Source organism: Brienomyrus brachyistius, chromosome 14, assembly GCF_023856365.1.
Source record: "Brienomyrus brachyistius isolate T26 chromosome 14, BBRACH_0.4, whole genome shotgun sequence".
NCBI lineage: Eukaryota > Metazoa > Chordata > Actinopteri > Osteoglossiformes > Mormyridae > Brienomyrus > Brienomyrus brachyistius.
This window is the reverse complement of record NC_064546.1, coordinates 17,496,757-17,520,921: the sequence shown is the minus strand read 5'-3', so window position 1 is coordinate 17,520,921 and position 24,165 is coordinate 17,496,757. Positions and strand designations below refer to the sequence as shown.

The 24,165-nt window shown below is 43.0% G+C and overlaps 2 protein-coding genes across 8 annotated transcripts; both read right to left on the bottom strand.

The window, feature by feature from the left end:
• Positions 1 to 231: 231 nt before the first annotated feature.
• si:dkey-1h6.8 (uncharacterized) lies at positions 232 to 4,583 on the bottom strand. Of its 3 annotated transcripts, none has more exons than XM_048974510.1 (3): positions 4,452 to 4,583; positions 3,406 to 3,427; positions 232 to 3,215 (listed from the first exon to the last, which is right to left on the bottom strand). In XM_048974510.1, the coding sequence occupies exon 3, from the start codon at positions 2,973 to 2,975 to the stop codon at positions 1,548 to 1,550; it is 1,428 nt and encodes a 475-aa protein (XP_048830467.1). In that variant the 5' UTR covers positions 2,976 to 3,215; positions 3,406 to 3,427; positions 4,452 to 4,583; the 3' UTR covers positions 232 to 1,547. The 3 variants fall into 3 exon arrangements, with proteins under 3 accessions (XP_048830467.1, XP_048830466.1, XP_048830465.1); XM_048974509.1 differs by having other exon boundaries at positions 3,401 to 3,427; positions 4,452 to 4,549; XM_048974508.1 differs by having other exon boundaries at positions 232 to 3,427; positions 4,452 to 4,571.
• A 3,550-nt stretch (positions 4,584 to 8,133) lies between these two features.
• On the bottom strand, positions 8,134 to 23,316 carry mthfd1b (methylenetetrahydrofolate dehydrogenase (NADP+ dependent) 1b). Of its 5 annotated transcripts, none has more exons than XM_048974503.1 (29): positions 22,728 to 23,316; positions 19,734 to 19,834; positions 19,564 to 19,648; positions 18,541 to 18,600; positions 18,348 to 18,401; positions 18,122 to 18,258; positions 17,199 to 17,299; positions 16,803 to 16,939; positions 16,618 to 16,729; positions 16,392 to 16,519; positions 15,978 to 16,075; positions 15,666 to 15,839; positions 15,386 to 15,522; positions 15,186 to 15,232; positions 14,985 to 15,092; positions 14,768 to 14,842; positions 14,548 to 14,650; positions 14,300 to 14,376; positions 13,906 to 14,046; positions 13,732 to 13,800; positions 13,092 to 13,203; positions 12,681 to 12,820; positions 12,435 to 12,476; positions 11,971 to 12,071; positions 11,455 to 11,632; positions 10,922 to 11,029; positions 10,535 to 10,687; positions 8,986 to 9,096; positions 8,134 to 8,526 (listed from the first exon to the last, which is right to left on the bottom strand). In XM_048974503.1, exons 1-28 carry the CDS (start codon positions 22,743 to 22,745, stop codon positions 9,007 to 9,009), a joined length of 2,886 nt encoding a protein of 961 aa, XP_048830460.1. In that variant the 5' UTR covers positions 22,746 to 23,316; the 3' UTR covers positions 8,134 to 8,526; positions 8,986 to 9,006. The 5 variants fall into 5 exon arrangements, with proteins under 5 accessions (XP_048830460.1, XP_048830461.1, XP_048830462.1 ...); XM_048974504.1 differs by having other exon boundaries at positions 19,734 to 19,807; positions 22,728 to 23,314; XM_048974505.1 differs by lacking the exon at positions 22,728 to 23,316 and adding an exon at positions 22,230 to 22,713 and having other exon boundaries at positions 19,734 to 19,807.
• Between the last annotated feature and the right edge of the window lie 849 nt (positions 23,317 to 24,165).

Here is a 24,165-nt window from a genome sequence, read left to right as displayed (position 1 = left end):
TGGTTTTATATCACCACGTTTTCTGGAGGTGGAATGTTTAGGTCCAGACAGTACCAATCCAGACCAAGATTTTGTTACAACCAAGCAGTTGAGCATTAAGAGTCACAGCCACAGAGTACTTAACTGGTTGGTGCAAACAAAACCTTGGTATGGATTTGTACTTTTGGGGCCTGAACTTCCCACCTCGGACATTTGTGCTTTCAAACAGAGAATATCTTCTTTAGAAACCAATTTACATGTAACATGTAGATTTTTATTTCACCAAATATTCCTCAGTTATTCACTTAAATAACAAATAGGTTCTGCATTCAGCTTTTTACATTTCTCTGAAACTAACATGTAGTTATTCATATGTAAAAAAAATTACAAGAATATACAGACCAGATTACAAACACATCACTGTTAAGAAGTACTTAGAGATAACTTTATTAGGTATACCTAGCTAGTACCAGGGACAACTAACAGAGACAATGTGTTTTTGTCTGGAGAACTGTTGCTGAATGAATAATTTTGTTTATTGCAGTTATCTGTAAACTCCAGACTACACTGCAGTATGTGGAAATCCCAGGAAAACGGCTGCTTATGAAATAATGCATCTTAGCCCTTGTAATGCTTAGCCAAACAGTAAATGAAACTCTTGACCCTGTCATTGCGTTGTATGTATACCTCTGTAGCCACAGTTTTGGTTTTGACACTCTTCATTTGCAGTGCTTGTGGGCCACCTACCAAGAGTAATCCTGCATCAGAATTGAGTTACACTGCAACTGTCACTGCAACTTCTCCTACCACTACGATCTCCCGGCACATTCCTTTCGAAGCGTTACTAAATCACCTACACCTTGGACACCTCAATACATGGCATAACAAGAGAAACACCTCAGGAAGCAAGGTGCTCCATACTTACCACTGAACTCACCATCTAACAGTTCCACACAACTGCAAGCTCTACCTTTCAACAACATGGACACTGCAGTAAGCTTGTAAGGAATGGCAAATTCTAAACACCAGCCAGACAAACAATGCCATTTGTTTTACAGAAACATTTCTCACATGTTTGTTTGCATCACTAAAAGCTTAGGCTGAAATACTGCAGGTGCTGAAAAATAGGTCTAAGTGTGGGGAATGACCCATCAACCTTTTATTCACCATTGACTTCACTCAGCTCACATTAGGTATAGGTTCACCTCTCCTGGAACATGGAATAACGGATCAAGGTGAATCCTTCCCGGCAATTCATTAGCTTGAAAATGAAACCTACATAATCTTGTTTGACAGAAGCCATGTTCATGTACGTCAAATAAATGTTCACAGTACTGCCACTAGAAAATGACAAAGGCTGCAGGGGGGATATTTCAATGCGTTACATTAATTTCAGTCCTCATTCAGGTAACCAGTGGATTTTAATGGAATATAAAGGATTTATTTTGATCCCTCATAACACTGCACAAGTTAAGTCTGACTGTTCTCTGTAGGGTACAGCAGTAGTAGATGATCTTTTGAGGTATTTTTATATGCAGGAAAAGTCATGATGGGGTGAACTCTAAGGCTTAAGCCTGACTTTGGAGCTCTTGCTTCTCCCTATGGATATTTGCCACACCGTCCTTCATCTCCTCCTTGAGCTGATTGAGGGCAGCCGTCATGGCTGCCTGAACCAAAGCACATGCAGTCTGCCTCAGCAGGATGTCATTGGGCTGGGGAAGCAGGCCGTCAATAGTTGGGTACAACTGGCCGCCAGTGTTAAGAGCTTGAAGGGTCTCCAAAGGAAACTTGTCAGTGCCATTTTGCAACGTGTCACTGGTTTCGAGGGAGATGATCACATGATTGCATACATTATTTTTCAATGGAGAATAATCCTGCATGGGTGATCCTGCATTGCCGGGTGGTGCCGTTCCTTCAAGCACTTTCTCGTGTTCTACACCCTGTTCAGACCTTGCATCTATAAATTCACCAGTCATAGGTGAGCTGAGTTCCTCAGTCTGCAATGGCTCTTCCTGCAACTCAACACCTACATCAACACATGCATTGATAGACACAGTATCCATATCTACTGGCAGTTCCTCTTGGAATTCACCACCAAGAAAATCATCCTTGGGCTGCAGCACAGGACTGCTCTCTATAAGTATAATTTTGCATGACTCTGGTCCTTCCTCTGCACATTTTGGAGATCCATCCTCATCTTGCTTCTGTCCTTCTACAGATGTTAGGTCTTCAGGGTGGCTATAGCTTGTACTTCCTCCTGAAATGTCTTGGTCTTCTTCTACTGTTGGTATCACGGCAGTCACTTCTGCACTTATGGTCAGAGTTTCAGAGCATGACCCTTTGATCTCGGTGTCCCCTTCTATAAGGTCTCCTTCTTGACTGACTGGAGATGCCTCCAGATACACTTCATCTGTACATCTGTTAGAAAGCACTATATTTTCTTCCTCTATGTATTCATTAGTACCTACAAGCTTCTCCTGGAAGAAAGGAGAAGGCTTCTTGGCTCTACGTCTCAAGACACTGCTAAGTTTGTCCTTGAAGGAAAAACGAGGGGGTGCTGTGTCCACAGATGCAGAGTGCTGTTTTTGTTCCGGCTGTCTTTCCTTTGACCTAGACTGATAGTTGGATGTGCGCAAAAGCCTCTTTAAAGTTCCCCAAGCTGAGAATCTTCCTGTTCCTCTAACCACAGAATTAGCAGGGATGTCAGAGGTATTTCTTTGAGTTACAGGGGTGACATCACCATGACCCACACTGCCCATTGGCTGTGCATTGCAGGAAATGACATCACACTGTTCCTCCTTCTTGTCTGACACTTTTCCCGGTTGTTCCACTTTTCCTTTTAGGCAAAACAGAGACGGGGAGAAGCATCGTTTCCACCCCCATCTTTTCTTGTCCTGTCCAGCATTCAAGCTCTCTTTTTTAGTTCCACTCTGGAATGCAGCAGGGCTTCCGTATGAACCGTCTGAGGTTTTGTGGGCCTCCTTTGTGCTTCCCATCTCTGGCGTCTGGGGATCTACAGAAGCAGCCTCTCCCTGCTTATCTCCTTGAACTTTGCTTTGACAATCCAGAGACTTGGAGCTCCTCTGGATCCCGTTGCTTTCACTAGTGTCCTTGTGTCCTCTGGTGTTCCTCCCTTCACGGTGACCTTTGGACTTGGATTTGCCCAGCAGGAGCCTTGGAGGACCAGTTGGCTTCCTCTTCAGACCCACTTTTCCCTGATTATCTCCATCTGGAGACTCCAGGACAGACATGGTAGATTTGGTGTTCAGCACCAAAATAGGATATAACTCTATAAATATATCAATCTATAAGAGAGCTTTAAAATCTCATAGTGTAGTTGCCATGACACAAAACCAAAGCACTGTCTAGACATGGACCTTCCATTCAATTATGAAGTCGGTTTTCATTTGTGATTACTTACAGTACCAGAGAAAAAGCACTGAGAAATCTGAAAAAGCAGAAAACAAAACATTATTACTAATTTCTGAATAATCTACCACCATTTTAATATTTGTCTTGCATGCGATTAAATAAGTCCTTGTATTTTATAATATAGTTGGAAACAGGAAAGAATCTACATCGGAATATCAAAATCAGTCAAATCGACTAGATGGTGGACTCAGTTGTGCTTGTTTGCTCTACACACAATTTAAGATATGCGATCAGTTAGTCCATCTAGGTAGGAATGAAGCACGTCTTTTAAGTCAACTGGCAATTACACATTTTTGACCCATAACACTATTTTTATACGCACTGACTCATACTCTAATTAATTTTATGAGACATAAATAGCGCTTATAATTTACATGGGTGGTATCCGACCGTCATCACTGATTTTATTACATCAATGAATGTTATTTATATATTTCGTTATGCAGTTTCCCATACTGAAGATAATGTTCATGCACGATAGATACTCTTCGCTTTGTAAAACATATATTAACTTAATATTCAACAACGAAACGAAATATGTGTTTTCATATTCTTATTATAACACATAAAATGCAGATCATACAAGTTTGGACATGGTATTAAATGCTCAAAACTAATGCTTATCACATAAACAGAATCCTTGTTTTCTCGTCAACTTCCAAGTCCCGTAGCCTAAGAATCTATTGAAGAATATCCACTTCTAGCTTGGGTCTATCTTCAACTGACAGACGCAAAAAAATCCCCAAAACCATAAATCAGGATTTCGTGAATCACTTGTTATTGCGGGCATCATGATTAAAAATCTTCATTATTTGGATTTTTTAGATAATATCACAGTACTTCCACATAACTACACATATTTGCACCTATTCTTACCTTTTAAAAGTTTATTTTAACAAGAACTGATTGCACATTGCTTGCAATGCGTATTTTTATCAGTTTTAAAATACTGCTAATTACTCAATCAAAAATATCAATATTATTTAAAAACGAGCAATATTTAACATTTGACGTGCAAAACAGAAATACGTTGTACTTACGATCCTACGTAATTCCAAGGGTCAGGAAGCTGCAAAGCCGCCGCCTTCAAAGTTTATACCGAAGCTACTGACACCGAGCGGCCGCGAGCCGTCCCGCTTCTGCAGCCGAGCGACTATCCGCGAGCCTTTAACACATCACGCGGGAGAGGCGCGCTGGAAGGGAGGTGTCACGCTCAGTTTCCATGGAAACTCAAAGGATTAGCGGGTATTATGTGAAAATTTATCGTACATGAGTGAAGGAGATGGTTGTATTTAAACCAGAATCACGTTAATTAATGTGAATTATACTCGGTGTGCTCTATCTGCTGAGAAAAATTGAGCCGTAGCTGACTTAATGACATGATTATAAGCTAAATTAACGAAGGCTATTTGTCTTACCACACTAAAACGTCCATTACGCGTGTATCACACGCGTTACACAACGTAGATAACATCTTATTTTGCAGCACTACTTGTCATGTCTCTTGCAAAATAAGAGATTTAATTATGGAGGCTTTTCTTACGTGCAGGCTGCGGACAAAAGGCTGGTCCGTTGCCGTAGGCTGCTTTATGTCCGTGGGTACCGCTGCTGTTCGCAGTTCAAATTTGCCTCCGGCAAAACACAGAAAGCGGTTTTGAGTACCAGCTGGGGAGGACGAAAGTATAACGAGCTGCTCCCCAGGTTCTGACAGGCCTAATTAAAGACATTTCCTTTATATGCCAAGACTTCCCATCTTCCTCATTTAATCTGGCAGCAGCTTTCACAACTAACCTGCTTACATTTGAGATTTGTGGAAGAACATCTTTGTAGCAAAACGTATAGTATGATCATTTTGTAGAAATTGCACAATGACATCACTGCGATAGAAATGGATGGTGGATTCCGACAAAACCTGACGCATTTCTTATGGCAATATGTGTTCCTACAGATGGGTTATCTATCAAGGGTAGTCACGATCCAGATGCCCTTTTGACACCAGTTCCAAGAAGTCATCCGTCTGTATTTGAGAAGAACCAAACTTGTACACACATCCGACCAGGAAACAGTTTACAGTTACCAGAAGGCAAGCGGTTGACAAATCCACATCGGAAACTCTTTCGGAAGCCTGCTTATTTTATATTAGCAACCTGTCAAATTGTTCTTGTTTCCAATTCCAGGACTCAATATCTCTATCATATGAAGCCAAGACTGAACATCTTTGGTTTGGCCATGGTGCCGAAATAAAGGTAAGTAGGCCAAAGCATTTGTTCTGGCTTTTTATTTGAATTTTTACTGCATTTGAAAATTGAATTAGGTTGTAAATTAGAATATGTCCCCCTTGAGGGGTTTTGACCTAATTTCTGGTCTCATAATATTGGTTCACTTAAGTCAAACTCTTTATGACTTTGCCATTGCCTGACCTCTGATTAGATGTCACTCAAGGGCTTCCAGATTCTGCAGGGGGTCTGGAGAGTGGTAGCCTTCAGTTTAGCTTGCTGGTCAAGGGCCACGGCAAATTTGAGACTCCGAATTCAGTTCTAAGAGCAAGTGACTTCACTTCATTCATGAGCAGTGTAGCACCAGGTTCTTTTTCTTGACATTTTTCTCCTCACTGCATTTATTAAAATGAACCCTCACCTGCATAAGTGATTGGAAAAGTCGAAGGACGGGTGGGTGGGTATCAGATGGTGAGAACATACAGTACTATTCATAGTTACACTGAGTCACTGTAGTAAGATTCTAGAGGGAAATTAGTATTAGTATTTAAACTTCAGGTTGCTGTGTTTTCTGTCCATCTGTCCTTGGCAAGCAAGTCATTTTGGACTTAATCATGAATGGGTGGGCTCTAGGGGATAACCTAAAGGTACCATTGAGGGCCAGGAGCCTTTCTAGCACAGTGAGCTGGCGTGAAGGTCATTTTTGTACATGGTAGACACCATTTGGCGTTAAGGAGCTAATTACTCCTAACAACTACAGCACTGGGCCACCTCTAAAAATAAATTGGCAGTGCATATCTGACTGGCCTCTGGTTAGAGGTGCGACTCCTAGTTAGAATCCCTTCCATACACTACTTAATTGGTATTGAGATGTGGAATGGCTTTCTGTCAATTATCGCCAATTTGGAAACCCTGCAAAATACACAGATTGCATAACACGAATTAACATTAAATTCTGTGACGCATACTTCTACTTCAAATCAATAAGCTTGCAAACAAGAAGCCTGTTTTTTTTCCAATTTGTGTAAATCAATGTGTTTTAAATACAGCATGACACTACGTTCTATATGCTAGTTAGGGGACCAAGCCAAGGATAAAGGAAATCAAGCTGGCAGATCAGTGTTGGGGGGGCTGTAAGAGATTCAGTATGGGGTTCAGCAGATCTCACTCAGGCATTGGATACACAGATTGGAAGCTTGGCAGGCATTGACACCCTGTGTTTCGCAAGCTTGTTAACAGCAAGAAGTAGAGGGCAAGGCAGAAACGATGCAGACTGTTTTGGAATAAGAAAGTGAGAGGCTTGGTGTAGTCGTTTGCTATTTTAATAACCTTCATATTATAGCATTGCACAAGTAGTGTTTATATTTTAGTTAAGCTTCTGTCACACATTTTAATTTGCACATGCAAAGATAACACATTTTAGGAACATTCAATCTTCACAGACAACATAAATATGAGGACCATAAGAACAGAGGAGTCAATTGTAGGGGTTGTGTTTCAAGAATCTGCCATGAAAGGTAAATGCTACATACCATCAGGTTCATGTTTTGCACATACTGTGAAGACAGACACACCACCCAAGTAGACTGTCAGTGATGGCTTGTTTACTTTGTTAGTGTGACCATATCCAGCTATGAGGGAGAACGACCTCATCTCGTAATTTTTTGGGGGTTTTACTGTTCCTCACATGGAGAGCTCCATCCTAAATATTACCCAACAGGAACAGAATACAGGAAGACCTCTGTCCCATCACTTAGTATGGCTGCTGACAGGTTCAATTCCCTGGGTGGCGTTAGGTCGAGTTTTTTTTTTTTTTTTTTTTAAGGCTTTCTGTTTACCCCAGATTGCTGGAGTTATGACAAACAAGCAAGCAGGGTGCTGGCAGGATGACACACCAAATTGCTATGGTGACTCAAAACATCTACTCACCGCCTTGCCTCCAAATCACCTTCTCTTCATACCCCCATCTGTTTGATTATGCATGTAGCACAATTCCCACTATTCCAAATGCATCTCAACAATAGCAGAGATAAATCCTCATTGTCAGTCCTGTGCCGAATGACAGACGTCTAAAAATGACAGTCCGCATTTCAGACAGGGAATGTAATTTGTGGGATAAGGTCATGGCAAGGACAGATTTTTTTGTTGTCCTCTTCACTGCGAACAAAGAAGCTCTGGCCAGTCAGATTAAGATCACATCTCCTGAGGCAACAAATCAACAGTGGTCCAAAAAAAAACACTCAAAAAAGGTTAGTACACAGACTCAGAGGCTACTGAGGTTAACGGTGGCCCAAGGTTAGGAATAACCGATGATGGCTGGTTGTTTTTCTGTGTCTGAGGAAATTCAGCATGTGTGGGCAGGGATTGCACTACGGGGGTACCAGGGGCAATATTTAGGATAAAAAGTATACGGGTGTTGAGATCCCATCGGTGTCCCTCAACACCAATAGGTATCTTTGCTTGTACTGGCATATTCTATGAAAGCCAATGAAAAAAAGGGACGAACTTGTATTTCCAGTCTCAAAGGGCCTGCAGTTTATTAGCATTTTGATATAAAAGACCAAACCTACATTCACATCAGAATTTTCAAAATGTCTGTTTCAGCACAGTTCACAGCAGTCAGTTCAGTCATTGGGCAAGTTGGCAGGAAGAGAGAACAAAGAGGCAGCTAATGAAAGGAATGGGTGAATTCTGCACCAGAATAACCATGAGGGAGATCTGACTGTCTTGTACTATGGCTTGAACTCGGAACGGTAACTGCTTTATAAAGAGAGGTGGTCCACTGGAGACACAATGATCCTACTTGTCCACGCCTCGTTTGATCCAGTTATTGGATGGGGCGTGGTTCATCACATCTTGGTAAAGTTCTACAGCACAGTGGTCTGGCCCTGTGTGGCAACTGGGAAAGAATGAGGACAATCAGATTTGCCACCGATATCTAGACAAAGATAACGACAATGCAACACAACAACATTTATGAACAAAGTCTTCCTTTAGAGGAGGGCGGACTAAATCAGAAGTGGGATCAAACAACGCAACTGCTGCAGCTTCATGCCGATACATACAAAACACAGATTTTTCCCAATATACTGAACACAATAAGTCGAGATGACTGAAGTGTACAGATGAAGAATTCATGCTATTTTGTTATTGAGCTTTGCATTAAATACATATTTTAGCCAAAGTGGAGAAATTGACTAGTTTCTTTTTCATTCCTCCTGAGCTTTACTTTGCTGTTGGGTTTGAGACTGGGGCAGTAAGCGATGTAATAACAGCTTTCTTGCCCTACCAGGGGTTCCACTTTTCTGCCCTGTCCAGGCCTAAAACCACAGTGCAGATGGCTGGGATGGCTCCTTACTTGTCTCCAGGTGAGCTCCTCTCAGAAGAGGCCGTCAACTTGCTCGGTCTCTGGATCCAGGTCAATGTCGTAGAAACAAGGTCTGGTGGGCAGCCCAGGCATAGTGCTCATCTAGAGTGAGAGTAAAAAGACATGTTCTGGCTGTATTCTGAGCTTGGCAGACTTGCGCAGTACTCTGGTTTTTGTGCCAGAACAGCAGATCTGTATGACAGATGGAATGAATGGTAAAGAGAGCCCTAAGTATCACACCAATGTATTTACCCAGTCTTTTGTGGCACTGTTTAGAAAATTTTAAATATAAAATGATGAATCAATATATAAACAAAACACAGAGCCATTTTATCTCAATCTCACCTGGGTAGCCCCCATTAAACACTGTCAAACACAGATGGCAGTAACAGATTTTTGTGAAGCTATAGTAGATAGGATGAATATGTGCTGTCACATCAACAGTAGGTTTAATCCACTATCTATTGCTTACTTTACTGGTTTCAGTTTGGTTAAACAGGTGATGATTGGACAGTGTTCAGTAATCTCACCCATTACGCTTCTCAAATCTCATTTCTCAGATTGCCATATCTTCTGTTAATGACTGGAATGGTTATTTTCCCTAATCCTTATTTTCTCATTACATTCTAGTAACTTAAGGGGGAAAAAATCCAACCATAAGGCTTCTTCAGGGTCAGTGTACTTTAGATACCACAACTTGTACATATGCACCACTCAGTGGTTTAATATTAGGGCTGCACGATATCATGTCGCAATATAACTGCGATATGTGCCCGTGCGCAATAATCACTAGGGCTTTAAATAATGGATGTAAAGATTTTGCGGGATACTTGCTTTTCGGTAGTATACAGATGCTTACTCATACCCACAATTTCATTAGGAAATTAACAGCATGTCTAAAATATTAATGAGCTACGTATTGTAACAGCAAAAAAGTTAGTCTGTATAAATTCAGCAAATCCTTATGTATATAAATTTGATTAGCAGAGCACACCATATCGCTACTATTTTGGTAAATCACAGAAGCAATACATAGGTGAAGAAAGGGACAGCTTAGCAGTCTCAACATATTTAAAGAAAAAGATATTGTGCATAAAAAATGTTGGTGATGTGGCTGTATTTTTTGCAGTTTAAAATCCAACACGCATCAAATTTTTACACCCATCTTCTGAAGTTCTGGTGATTATTGTGCATGTGCTATAAGATCGTGATGTGATATCATGCAGCCCAGAAGATGACACATTCCCCTCAACAGGACTGCTTGATGTTTCAAACAAAGCAAGATGAACATTTGCAAATAAAACGCCCACTGTTTGCTCACATGTTGACTGAAATGTATTATCAAGATCGTGAGGGAAGCTCATTACGGCGAACAATGACATCCCACAATACTCACAGAGCACTGCCCACTCTCGTTCAGTAAGCTGTTCTGCAACTTAATGACTGGTCTATTTTCACACATCTGAGAAAGTTTTCAATACAAATAAATATCTACCAGCTCCCCGACTGGCTGGCCATTACTGCCTCCTGCAGTTCTTACCGTGCCCACCAACGGGTAAAGAAAACCGGCACCAACACTGGCTCGGATGTCTCGGATGGGCAGCACAAAACCAGTGGGGGCCCCCTTCTTCTCTGGGTCATGGGACAGTGACAAGTGGGTCTTTGCCATGCATATGGGCAAATTTCCAAATCCCTTTAGAAAGTACAATAAAGACCAAAACATGGACTTGAATCACACAGAACATTTATCATTTACATCATTTATGATTAAAACTGGCCAAATCTGAAGAACGTCACATAGGAAAAGCTATCTATCAAGGTAGGAACAGACTAATTAACCCAAAATCAGAGTTCATACAGAGGCTAGGCTGAGATATATTCAGCCTTTTTAGTGAGAGTATGACATCCATAATGGTTGGGTCATCACCTGCTTGGTGTACAGCTCCACTTTGTGCTGGGCTTCTGGAAGTAGCTCAACATCATCTGCGCCATAGATTTTCTGTGCAATGATCCTGATCTTGTCAATGATGGGCAGCTGCAGAGCACATAGAGCATGTGAAATATGAATCTAATTTTTCAGGGACTCTGCTTGTCAAACACTACATCTCACAGACCAGCTTCTGAAAATGATTTGAAATATACCAAGAAGGGAAAAAAAAAAAAACGCTGGACTTTTCATTAGCTAAGTGCTCCCCCACCCACTCTCAAACCTCCTGTGAGAAATCCAGACATGCATTCAGATGCCTGCGACGTACATTTAGAATCCTTTTCAATCAATGAGGTAATACATCTTGTTTACGCCAGAAATGTGAATGGCAGATACCCCTTCGCCATTATCATGAGAACACAGCTTGTGAGAAACTCAAAGGAAACTGATTCTGTTTGATGGAATAGATAAAATGTCTCACTAAGAAACCTGGCCAGGAAGCAGAGCCTGGGTTCAGACTTACAGGTCTTTACCTCAACATCATAGAGAAACTTGAAGTCACTAGGTGCTTCCGCTGCCCTCTGCACAGCCCTGGCCAAGGCCACCGCACCAGTGCCCCCTTCAGCCCAATGTGTGCAACGCACTGCATCAAACGCCCCTGTTGCCTTGGCTAGGCTGCAGACCAGATCCAGCTCAGAGTCTGTGTCTGTCCTAACACCACAAGATGGAAAGATAAATGAAAATTAACTCCTAAGTCCTCAACATTACTGGGCCTGCTATAGTCATTTCAGGCACTCCGTTGGAATAGGGATTTGACTTGATGCAATTTAAGGTGACAGAACTTTAAGAATGAACCCTAAAAATATCTTAAAATAAGTCCCTGTCCATGACATTTAATAATTTATCGGAATACTCATGCAGCCCTGCAGTATAAACCATTTCTAAAGTAGGGTAGGTACTGCTGCTTAGCTTTAGCATCACCCTCAAGGGTACAACAGCCGAACCAAATATTTTCACGTAAACACAAAGGTTTTAAACAGTTCACTCACTTGAAGGTGTTGACGGCCACCACCACAGGTACCCCAAAGGTTTTGGCATTCTCTATCTGCTTCCTCAGATTGTTGCAGCCTTTTTCCAGCAACTCCAGGTTCTACATGGCAAGGCAGTCAATCACTTGACCTAATTTCATTAATGTAGTTTCCCTACATCTCAAGAGGCTTTTGTTACAAGTGGGCAATTACAGTTATAAACATAACCAGTTCCTAAAAAGGGTCTCTATATATGGAAAACTGCCTGACTGGGCCACCAGTGTATCCTTACTCCAACTTTACCTGTATTAAGATAATAAACGAGGACGTTGTTGTTTTCCCAAATGCATTTATGCCGGTACACAAATACAATAGCAACTGGTCTATATAAAAAAAAGACAAATATGCAAAGCAATAACAATAACACTGATGGCCAAATCTAGAGGTCAATCAGGTGCAGAAACAAGGAACTATAGGCAAATTACCTCTTCAGTGTATTCTTTTGGCAAAGGAACACCAGCAGTAACCTGTGAAAGTGGAACACGTGAGAAGGAATGTATGAAGTGAACATCTGAAGAATTGCTTACTAACTTATGTGCAAATACCTGGAGTTTCGTTAATTACAGAGCTGGTATGGTTCTTTCAAAACAATGGTCAGGGATACATTATTCTGGTAAGAATGACCAGTTCAAAATGTCCCAGCCTCAGCCCACCCCAGACGTAGCACTCACTGTGGGTCCACCTCCATGCATTTTGAGTGCCCGCACTGTGGCAACCAGGACCACAACGTGAGGTCGCAGGCCCGAATACCGGCACTTGATGTCAAAGAACTTCTCCATACCGATATCAGCCCCAAACCCTGCCTCAGTCACTAGAAGGGAGAGCGACATGCAGTGTCAGTCAAAACAGACCAGCAAGTGGAATGTCCTTAACGTCAAACAGCCATAACTGCCGCGGGAAACACTTCAGGTCAAATAAAAAAGCAACATGCTTGTACTCGCTAACATTTATGTTTCAGTACAAAGGAGACAATAAAGATGAAACACTCTAAAATGCAACATACATACAGACGTTTGTGCTTGTGTGCATGCATGCATGCGCACACACGCAAAACAATAAACAACCTAATCCAATTAGCTCACCTACAAATCCGTCTGGGCCCACCAGTTTCAATGCTATTTTATCAGCCAGGATGGAGGAGTTGCCGTGGGCGATGTTGGCGAAAGGGCCAGCATGTACGAACACCGGGGTCCCCTAGGCAGTTGGGCGGAGGTTTGCAATTTAGCATTCAGACAAGGGTGAAAGAGTCACTCTTTAAAAAGAAAAAGCACGCCAGACATAATCATAACTTCCATCAGCAAGCTGGCCAGTGAAACACATCCTTAGAAATACAAAAATAATCGAAAGCTTCATTTAACGCCAAAAAATATAAATATTTATATTTAGAAAAATCTTACAAAAAGAAGGAAAACATGCAGCATGCATGAGATGAAAAGTAGGGTTTTGTAGGAGCAGGAATAGAAGGGGAATGCATTTGCATGCTCGAGGCATTTCTCTCTTGGTGCTGTATGTGGGTGGGTGTCTTTAATTACTTTAAGGCTGCATATGCATGACACACATGATTCAATCTAATTGTCAGTCTGGGAAACAGTTAACCCACTCCCATTGCACATCTGTTTCCACCAACAGGCCCATGACTGGTTGATGAGCAAGGAAGCTGGGTCAGGAGATAGAAATGCAAGGGAGCCTCTCCCGGTTCATTTTCTGTCCACTGCTTCCTACCTCCAAAGTCTGCATCAGATTGGGCTTGATAGCGTCACGCATCAATACAGTCAGAGCGCCACTTACACCCTGCAGGTTGAAACAGCACCATTAAGGATTATATTAGGGAATACAGGCTTTCATATGCTCGTCACATAGTGAGATGCCTCTCAACCACACTCTTTCAACACCCACCAGGTCCTCAGTTGTGATCGGCTCGCCACTTCGACTGGTGGCCACCACCATCTTGGCCAGGCGCTGCCGCATATCCACCATATCGCTGGTCAACGCAAGGACAGCCATGATCTCACTGGCCACAGAGATGTCAAACTGGGCCTTGGGAAGTGGAAGCACAACTTTTAAACTGGGGTGGTCTATCAGCTAGTGAGCAAGATGTGAAACTGCCAGTTTAGGTCTCAGGTTAACAGCACCCAGAGAAAAAGGTGCTGAGCGGCGAAGAGGCACAGCTCAGCACAAATGGGTGTGAAGCTAGGGGTCTGAAAAAACTTGCCCCCTGTTGAAATTCATCCCTAGATTACTACCTGTTAATAATCAAGATCACATCCCATCATCCAGGTGGACTGCTTACCGTCCTGGTGAAGCCCTTCTCTGTGGGAGACTGACCAACAGTGATCTTTCTCAGGAAGCGGTCATTGGTGTCCATCACTGGAAAACAAACAGTCAATGCAATCTATTTGTCAAAGACCCAAACCAACCAAAAATGAATTTACAGCCATTAAACATGCCATAAATACCATAACAATCAAAAACAACAATCAAAAACAAAGAATATTTTATAAGTTCTTCTATGTTTTAGGCAAATGATAGAACTGGTACCTCTTTGCCAGGTAACTGTGTCTGGGTTGATGTCCAGTCTCACAAAACGGGTCACCTCTTCCTCTGTCAGGGTGCTAGGGTCAGCCTTGTCAATTCCCAGCCTCTGGAAGAAAAATGCAAGGCATAAGTAGTGAATCCTGGCTCTCTTGTTTCAACGGTTTATCTGCCATTCTCACACCACTGGGGATTCTGCATCAGCCCAGAGTTGAACAAAGTTCACCTTCAGCCGGTTGACTTGGATGGGGGAGAACATCCTCTGGCCACTGTTCAGGGGAACCAGCCGATTGAACAGGGCCTATGGGATATGGAGAAAAAGATAAAGAACACTGAAAATTAATGAGAAGTAAGACTGCTGCGAATATGAGATCAGAATAATCTACAAGCACTACCAAAAATAACATCTACAAAGTTCTAGATTATCCAGAGTAGGTCCTCACTTTGTCGGACTGTGTGGCCTCATGGAACATGCGAGCGTCGATGGCGGCCGACACCAGGTTATTAGCAGCTGTGATGGCGTGGATGTCACCAGTGAGGTGGAGGTTGAACTGGGTGGGGCGGAGGGGGCAGAAGACAACTACAAATCAGTACCATACTACACCATCCCTTTATCACCTGAGTGCTGTCAAAACAATCCATACCTCTTCCATAGGGATGACTTGGGAATAGCCACCACCTGCAGCGCCCCCTGTGGACAGAATTTCATCATGACCCACATTTAAAAAAAAAACATATCAGTACCAGTCCAAAAGTAAACACAAGTGGACATTGTATCATCTCCTGTTGTTGAATCAGGGATCCACGTTATCAAACAAACCTGTCAAGCATGGTGACAGCTTACCTTTGATCCCAAAAGTTGGACCTTGTGAAGGCTGGCGGACACAAGCAAAGACATTTAGGTCGAGGTGCGCCCCCAGCGCCTGAACCAGCCCCACAGTGGTGGTGCTCTTCCCCTCACCCAGTGGGGTGGGTGTGATCCTGGAGGGAAACCCAAGCACAGCAATCAGTTGGAAGGCAAAACGCTAACCCTCCATAGAAGCACCCTAAGGGTCAAAGGGGAGGTCAAATATGAACAATACTGCCCCATAATTGGCCAAAAGCGGCTAGAAAAGGAAGCTCACCCAGTGACCACCACATATTTCCCATCAGCCTGCGCCTGTAGGCGCTTGATGGTGGACAGCTGCACTTTGGCTTTGGTTTTGCCGTACATCTCGAGCTCATCAGAGAGAAGACCAATCTCCTGGGCGAGTTGGTCGATGGGTTTAGGTGGACAGGAGCGAGAGATAGCAATGTCACTGCATGGACAAGACACAAACAGTAAGATTACTCAGAAGGTCAGACAGATTGCATTTCTATAGAGACCAGCTAAATGGCCCATTTTCATTGAGGATAAAGGAAAGCTGAACCGATCAGAGAAGAGGTGTGGTATGTACCTCGGCACTGGATTCTGCAGGTTGAGTTTGTTGTAAGAGATGTTCCACTTCCCTGGTCGGTATGTCTGGAGGAAGCGCTTGGCACTCTCCACTGTGTTCTAATGCAAAAAATAAGACCTCAGCTAGCAGTGGTATGAATGAATGGCCGTAAGTGAGCTTTTAATAGACAAAACTGTGGCAAAAAAGTCACTTAGATTACATCAGCATTTAGGGAGCAAAACACTGAGCAGTGCAGAAACATCAGACACCGTAGACTAAAACATGCACTTGCTTGCCACAGATAGGACCGTGACCAGCTTCATCTTCTGCTGCGGGGAGCAGCATTCAAGCACTGACGAGGAGGACGGCCTTTTCTGTTACCAGGACAACACTGCAGGCTATGACTGCAGGCTAGTCATAGAAGGGCTGGGATACCTGCATAAGCATTGCAACAGTCATGGGGCCCACACCTCCTGGTACCGGGGTGATGAATCCTGCTCTCTCTTTGGCAGAGGCGTAGTGGACATCTCCCGCCATCCGTTTTCCACTGGGCTTGCTACTATCTGCAGGGGGGAAATCAAAGAGACAGGAAAGGACAGTACATCTCAGTACAGATGCCCTCAGCAAAAAGAAAAAAATTCTGGTGCTTAGTCACACCTACCTGGCACATAGTTGATGCCACAGTCAATGACCACTGCACCCTTTTTTATCCACTCCCCCTTCACCATCTCTGCCTTGCCAGCTCCCACGACCAGGATGTCTGCCCTGCTCACCTAGGAAGAACAGTGGATTTACCAACCTTCACTCACATATGCCACTGTCCAGAAGTCAGTAGTGATGCTTTACCTCGGCTGCCAGGTCAGTGGTCTTGGAGTGGCAGGTGGTGACGGTGGCATGGTTCCACAGCAGTAGGTCATACATGGGCGCCCCCACAATCTTGCTGCGACCGATCACCACTGCATTCTTCCCTACCACTGGCACACCTGGGTACAAGACATGTCCTGCTATACCCCTATAACACACTTATTTAATATACACATTTGGAAAACAGGTTTTTGTAATGACAACCCTAAATTTTATTCTGTTGCATGTCTATACTACTGATGTATTTTCACACATACGGCTAAAGACATCAGGACATTTACTGCTTCGGAGACCGGATGACTATCATTCATATCAGCAATGGCTCACAGGTTAGCAGCTTGCTCTCAGCCAACCCTGGCCCACTTGCCCCTTGCCTACCTGTCTGCCTGATGAGTTCCATGCAGCCCTGGGGGGTGCAGGGGATGAAACAGTCACCAAGATCTCCACGGGCGAGCTTCCCCGCATTTATACTGGTCAAACTGGAACACAGGAAAAGAGAGACAAGGCTGGAATGAGATACAAATCTCGTCTATACTATGAATGCACATAGATTCAGAGGAATTCACCCCTATATCTTGTAACACAATTTCATCCATCCATCCATCAATCTGACTATTAATTTGGACTACTCAATCCAGAGACTGCCTCCTTATTGGTGATGTTTCACTACAACCATAAATCCATTCAGGCCTTAACAATCCACTAAAATGGAGGAGCAAATTTACACAAGATGTTGCCTTTCAAGTTCAAAAGCACTATGATCATGTTTAAGGTTCCTAAAACGATGCACTGATCATTCGGATATCTTCGCATTTTATATGCAAACATTCCATTCGGATTACTCCAAACAATATGAGGTAGGCAAAGAGAAGCATCCCATCGTACCTGTAATCATATTTGTGGAAATGACAAATAAAACAATCATTTAAGTCAATATTTTCCCCCCATTTCATTTCAAACAGGAATTTCCCTAAAAAAGCAAAACATCACCCATCCGGACAGAACAGACGCTGCGCTGCGGGACTCGTCAGCGGGTCCACTTAGTACCACCGTGCCCATCGTCCATAGATCCAGGCTATCGCCATCTGCTCAGGATCCCCAGGTATAGCAAGGTCCAAAACGAACTGAGATATTGCCAGGCCCAGATAGAGGCAAGGATTACAGAAGCGAACCTAGTGCGGTCCTTGAATGCACTCCTCTCAAAGGAGAGTGCACTCCAGAGTATTTGTCCACAAAGCTTGGCTTGGCACAGTCCTGTAGGATACATCTGTAAAGCATCTTTAGTTGCCGGAGGAGCTCACCCATCCACGTCTTTCTCTGGTGCCACAGCGTTGGTGACCTTCTCAGTGTTGATGCGGTTGATGGAGTCCAGAGGCAACTGGACGATGAGACCATGCACATCTGGGTTCTTGTTCACTTCTGTAATGCGTCGCAGGACCTATGAGGTTTCAGTACCAAAGAGGGTTTGGTGTGGCCTTGTCCTGCTAAACACAAAGCCTCTACTTGCGGATCTCTTTCGGATCTCACCTCATCCTCAGTGGTAGTTTTTGGCAGCCTCAAGTGGTTGGCGTTGATTCCAATCTTCAGATAGGCAGACAAACAAAGAGCCGATCAGAACAGCTCACGGAATGCATTCTATGGTGTCCATAACGCTCAAGCTACTGAGGAGATGATGTCACTTGCATGTCAATGGTACTACTGCTTTGCTAATCATTTTTACCTCGGCAGCAGCCTTCAGCTTCATGCTGATGTACAGGTTAGAATCCTCCCTGTCCCCCACCTGAAAAAGGGCACAAGTTAGTATTCAACAGGACACAATGTGGGGGGGGGGGGGGGGGGGGGCTCCAGTTCCAGGTCCCACCAATGTTCATCCGCGGCAGCTCTGCTTTTAAGAATGCAAGTCGGTGCAGTTTTTAAACAGGAAAGGAAAATTTCTGAAACAATAGTATGAAGTACATAAAGACGCAACTTTCAAAGTAGTATTCTACATTGTTTATATATTTGTATATGTTTATAGTATTCTACATAACAGTTTCCTAAACATAGAATAACTGCAGTGGTTAGTAATCACCAAATAAATATACACACATGAAAGTCATTATTGGCGGTCAGTGAACTAAATTTAAAAATTCAAGGCCAGGCGTACTGCTGATAAAATGCCAACTGCCATTAGCCCCGAAGTTTACCTAGTAAACTTTAAGGTTAAGGTTATCCTTCTAATAGAATATTCTCCTGAATGAATATGTAGTGCCTTAATGCTGAAAAAGGTGTCAGTGTTGTGAGTGTTTCTCCATCATGAATAAAACAAGGTCATATTTCCCCCCACAACTTGCAGTTGTTGAAATATTAACACAAGCAGAGACGAGTCTGGCCTTTCTACCGGTTTTACACAAATTGGCATGTTAACTGCACAACTCCTAACGTGGTGGAAGTGGCACTGATCTCCTTGTCAAGGCGCGGACAGCACGAAGCCGTCCAATTTCTTTGTCGGCAATCGCAACGGCATGCACTTTCAGAGGCTACGCTGCAGGAAGGTCACACCTTGGAGCAGCAACATGTGTACAACCAGATCCTCATGCTGAAATCCAACTGAAATGAGAATTACATGAAGTCTTACCTGTCATCACGCTGAAGCAGCACACAAGAAGGAAAAAAAACACACACAAAGAGTTCAGATTTGCAGAAGAAGAGATGACAAACACCGCATACACATGAAGGACAAAATGAGCCCTTATGGACATACCTGTAGCACTACAAGGCCAGGACGGAAGCCTGGGGACTGTTTAGTCATCTCCGCCACATCCCTCTTCAGCCTCTCCCTCACCTGCCTGGAGACAGAAGAGGCCAGTCACGTTGGCAACAGCACTCCTCAGTGGGTCTATCCACCAGGCAAGAACCGGAGGGGACTCTTACGCAGAGCTCCTCTTCCCCGACAGCACCGTGAACACAGCTCTCCTTTCCACCATGATTCGGCACAGTTCACACAGCTTCAGGACAGCCAAGGAAAACATGGTCTTTAGAGGGAGGGACGAGGGAGAAGGGGAAGGGAAAACAGAGAGGGAAGGCCTCAAGGAGGCCTCTTATTTCTTCAACTAAGCACAGCTTTTTTTTCCCACCCAGGAATAGCACAGTTAACGTTACTAGACAATGCTGTGCCCAGCTAAACAATGTCGAAGTTCCTAAGTTTTAAGGTCCAAGGCCTGTGACTCAGTAGGTTAGCCAAACGTGGGGGGAGGGTGCCAGTGAGCTTCAGCTGGCGTCCATCTGGTTGAAGAAGCAGCCGATGCTGCCAGATTTGGGACACGCACAGATAAACAACAGAAGAGCTGTTAACTGGTAACCAATAAGGGGGCTGGTCTAAGAGGCATGGCCTTCTCAGCCAATCAGAAGCCAAGACCAATAAGAGTGAAAGAAACTTGGAATTTGAATATGAACCCCCCCCTTCCAGAGACTCTGTAAAAAAGAAAAAAAAATGGCAGAATTCCAAAAAGCATAACAAGTAGTTTTTTACGGTTCTTTCGGCAGCACCATAGCGCCTCACCCACACTTTCACAGAATCAGCTGTCTATTTTTTAAGTCAGGAGGTTGACACATCTATGAGGTGAAGAAACAGGTTTCCACATGCTGCTTGCATATATTATTAATGTCAGGCAACTTCCTGAAACCCTCTAAATTTAAATGTTACTCAACTATGTTATATTCCAAGACAAAAGATAAAAACCACAGCACACTTTAAGGTGAAGGACATATACCCTTCTGACTGTTCCAGACAAATATTAAACGAAAGGACCTTTAGCACTCCTCAATCAGGAGAACAAAGACCTTGTCTGTTAGTGGAATGTAACAGCGACCTTTGCATTCTGATTGAGGTAACCTGACTGAAAGTGTAACATCTCTTCTGCAACAAATCAGTTTATCTATTACCTTTAAATCAGCAGTCCTCATTGCATGTGTGAGGTCAGACAAGCTAAGGTCAGGCACATAAGGGCATTTGTGGCAATAGATACTGGGATGTACATGCTTAAAACAAGCACACTCATGTATGCTCCTATCCGGCATTAAGCAGGCAAACACACACAGCTGTGTGCCTCATCTTCTCGGTCTGTTCTATCCATTCGCCTTCATTTGCCAGGAAAACTAGTCACGGGTGAAACCTGCCACAAAGCCTGAGGGAAAAGCAGCTAATGGGAGACATCAAGGGCAGAATTAACTGAACAAGAGCGAGTCTTGTGATGGGCACAAGTTTAGGGTGGAACAGGAGCTGATGCAGGTTCACGGATTAGAAGGAATGCCAGGATTCTGAGATTAGAGAAATGAGCCGTTTACACTGAAACAGACTAAAGTAAGAAAAAGTACTATGTACAAGTGTGCAGTATGGTAATGAAGTAGGCAGCGAGGTTTAGTGTATTAAACCAAACTAACGAATAAATGCATTAGAAAACAATGCCTTTGCCCTTCATAAGCAGGAGTACTTCAACGTTTATATCATCTGTGCTCCCTACAGGCACATGGTGGCCCCATTCAGCAAGCCTACAGTGAGGATGAGAATTTCTCAGAGCTCCATCAAAACCGCCTGTTGCTGCATTTACCTGAGGCCAAATGTGCAGGTGAGACTAGAGATGGAGAGTCTAATAACTGGGAGGCACATTTTAGGAAGTCATGGTAAAGTAGCTTTTAAACCCTCAATTAGGTTACATTTTCAAACTACCCATATGTGTCTGTGCAAGTCATTGAAAATCAATTAAGATCGCAGATAACTCTGAAAGATGAGTCTTAAATGAGTCTGTGTCTGAAATGTGATACGACTGCTCTTTAACCTTTTCTCTCTTATTCACTGGCCTGCAATTCAAGCTAAGGCCTTGGAGATGGAAAACTAAAGGGACAAATTATAATTCCGATGTGTCCGTCTATAAAAGACACAACTCGACACCCATGGTTACCTACCAAGTCACCTTTAGCTTTAATCTATCAAAATGAACTGGTTCACTTAGCTTTTTCAGGGCAGAGGCGCATATTAAAAATTATTATATTCAAGTGACTTAATGATTAAGGAATAACTATTACTGACGTCTCCGGGCGGCTATGAAGCACTTCAGCAGGTCATAAAATACAATCACATGCCGCCCGCTTACACACATCTTTTCGTTCATGCAAGTTACAGGTCTCAGTCATGAGTGCCGAGAGGTTAAAGTTCAACGATAAGATTTCACTTCCACATATTCACGTTATAAAAACCGGATTCACACATAACCGACCACCTCCGTAAACTGCTATAGCCTGATCAAAACCATCAGACAGCACGTGTGCATCTTTTTTGTCAGATAATCGCATCACACCGCGGATTTACGACACTACCTGGTTAATGCAAATATAAAATCTGCCTATTATTCTTTTAAATATAAAACTTACAATGAGATTTCTTTCCCGTTGATAATCTGCGCAGACATCGTTAACTTTCGGGGTGGTCGGCCGGTGTCAGTGGATTTCGCTCTGTCTCTGAACTTCGCTTCTACCCTTAACCCGGTTAGGAATTCAGTTCACTGTAAGTTGCTGCGCCGCCCAGCACATGCTCTCTACGACACAAAAGGGCGTAACTGCGTTCAGGAATGGCAATTCGCGTTTTGGTTTTCGTATCTTACGAAAGGCGGGCGTGGGCTGCCAACTCGCGGGACATTTGTGCAGCTTCACGTCAGTTTGATTAGCGTTCAGCCAGAAGCGGCCAATCCTAATGCAGCTGGAAATGCGCTGAGAATCCAGAACCAGGCGCTGGTCGGACCTGTTTAATCCGTTTACATTGTCAAAGACACAGGAACTAAAAAAAATGCTGGCACAGTTGAATACTAAATAGAATGCAAAATTTAAGGAAATCAAATCGGTAGTATACCTGTGAAATTAATTAACACTTACCTTGCTCGGCGCACGCATGAATGTAATTTTAATATAAACTTTTAGTGAAGTATTTTAGATGTTCATGCAAAAAAATCTTAAAGCTGAACATAATTGAGCCCATTTACATATATGTTGGAAGGAAGACGCCTTGTACACTTTGCCGATCATTTTCTGGCGTTAGTGAGTTTAGACAGAAAAGCAGCAGAGGTTCGACAGCTTTCTCCAGGAACAGTTACAGACTCGCTCCCAGTGAAACCCGTAATTATACGTGCTTCCCACCAATTTCCGCTTTCGGAGGGTCTACCCCGTTAAATTCCAATTTTGAAAGGCAGATTTTTCCATAGGCTATCCTGTTCAGAAGCAGCTTACAGTATTCCAGGCACCGAATTTAATATTTAGCAGCTTTGTTCCAGTGTAACTCAAAAATAAATTCACCGATCCGCACCGGTTGCTTTAAACGTGCACAGTATCAGTTCCCATTGTTCGCTGTGCTAAAAGGGTACAATATGCATTCCTGCTTCAGGCCATGTAAACCCGGAACCGAGTCTCAGACCGTCGTCCCTAGTAAGAGGTAGTTAACCCCACCTATTAAATATATACGTACACATGCGTAGGTGCTCGATATTATGCACACCTATGGGTTACTACAGTTAAGCACGTTTTACATTCACTGTTGACCTCTATAATACAGTTTTAGTATTTATTATTTTCCAGGTTGATGGCATTAATCATGTTACCCAAAGTCTTTCAGTTTTAAGTGCCGTCATGACATCTGCTGGCCATGAGTATAAATACAGGGAATATGCGATAGTGTGATTAAGTTGTGGTGTTAAAGCAATTCGTTCATGTGCTACTGTACACATTATCTTAAAGAGCAATGCAATTAATAACAGATAATGTAAAATATGTGTTACAATGCAGTTAAATCAAGATGTCACCGTAGGTTTGCGAAACCCAGCCACCGCACCCCTACACAGCCAAACAAACGCAGCGTCTGTTCTAAGTTGTGCAAGTTTCGCTAGTTGTTGGATTTCTGTGTTGAGTAATGGATCCGAATAGAGAAAGGGAAAGTTGTCATTTTTGAGAACGTACTGAAACCGTATCATACGATAAGCTAAATATTATTTGCCAATAAGTTACTATATCCAAATTTTGTTCATTGCTTTATTATTATGCTTTTATAATCAATGTAGTATCGTCATTTCACATATATAACATTTCATTTCAGTGGTCCTCAAACTATGGTATGCTTATCAGTGTATTTAACCGTCGGTCATAATGGTGGTACCCTGCAAGGGACGGCAACAACTTATACCGTCAACCTCTGCCCCCAACCTAACGGTTTCTGAATAAAGATTATAAAACACGCCCCTGTTCAATTCATTAAAAAGCATTGCGGCTTGTCATTTACAGAAACGAGCATCAGGTTTATTTAACCAAAAATCCCCACACAAAT

Coding starts and splice junctions, on each gene's coding strand:
- si:dkey-1h6.8 (XM_048974508.1), bottom strand. CDS start 3,230: ATGTCTGTCCTGGAGTCTCCAGATGGAGATAATCAGGGAAAAGTGGGT.
- mthfd1b (XM_048974503.1), bottom strand. Junction 17,300..18,121: donor CCAGAGAAAGACGTGGATGG/GTGAGCTCCTCC, acceptor CCTGTGTTCCAG/TTTGACCAGTATAAATGCGG. Junction 15,233..15,385: donor TCCAACTTTTGGGATCAAAG/GTAAGCTGTCAC, acceptor TTCTGTCCACAG/GGGGCGCTGCAGGTGGTGGC.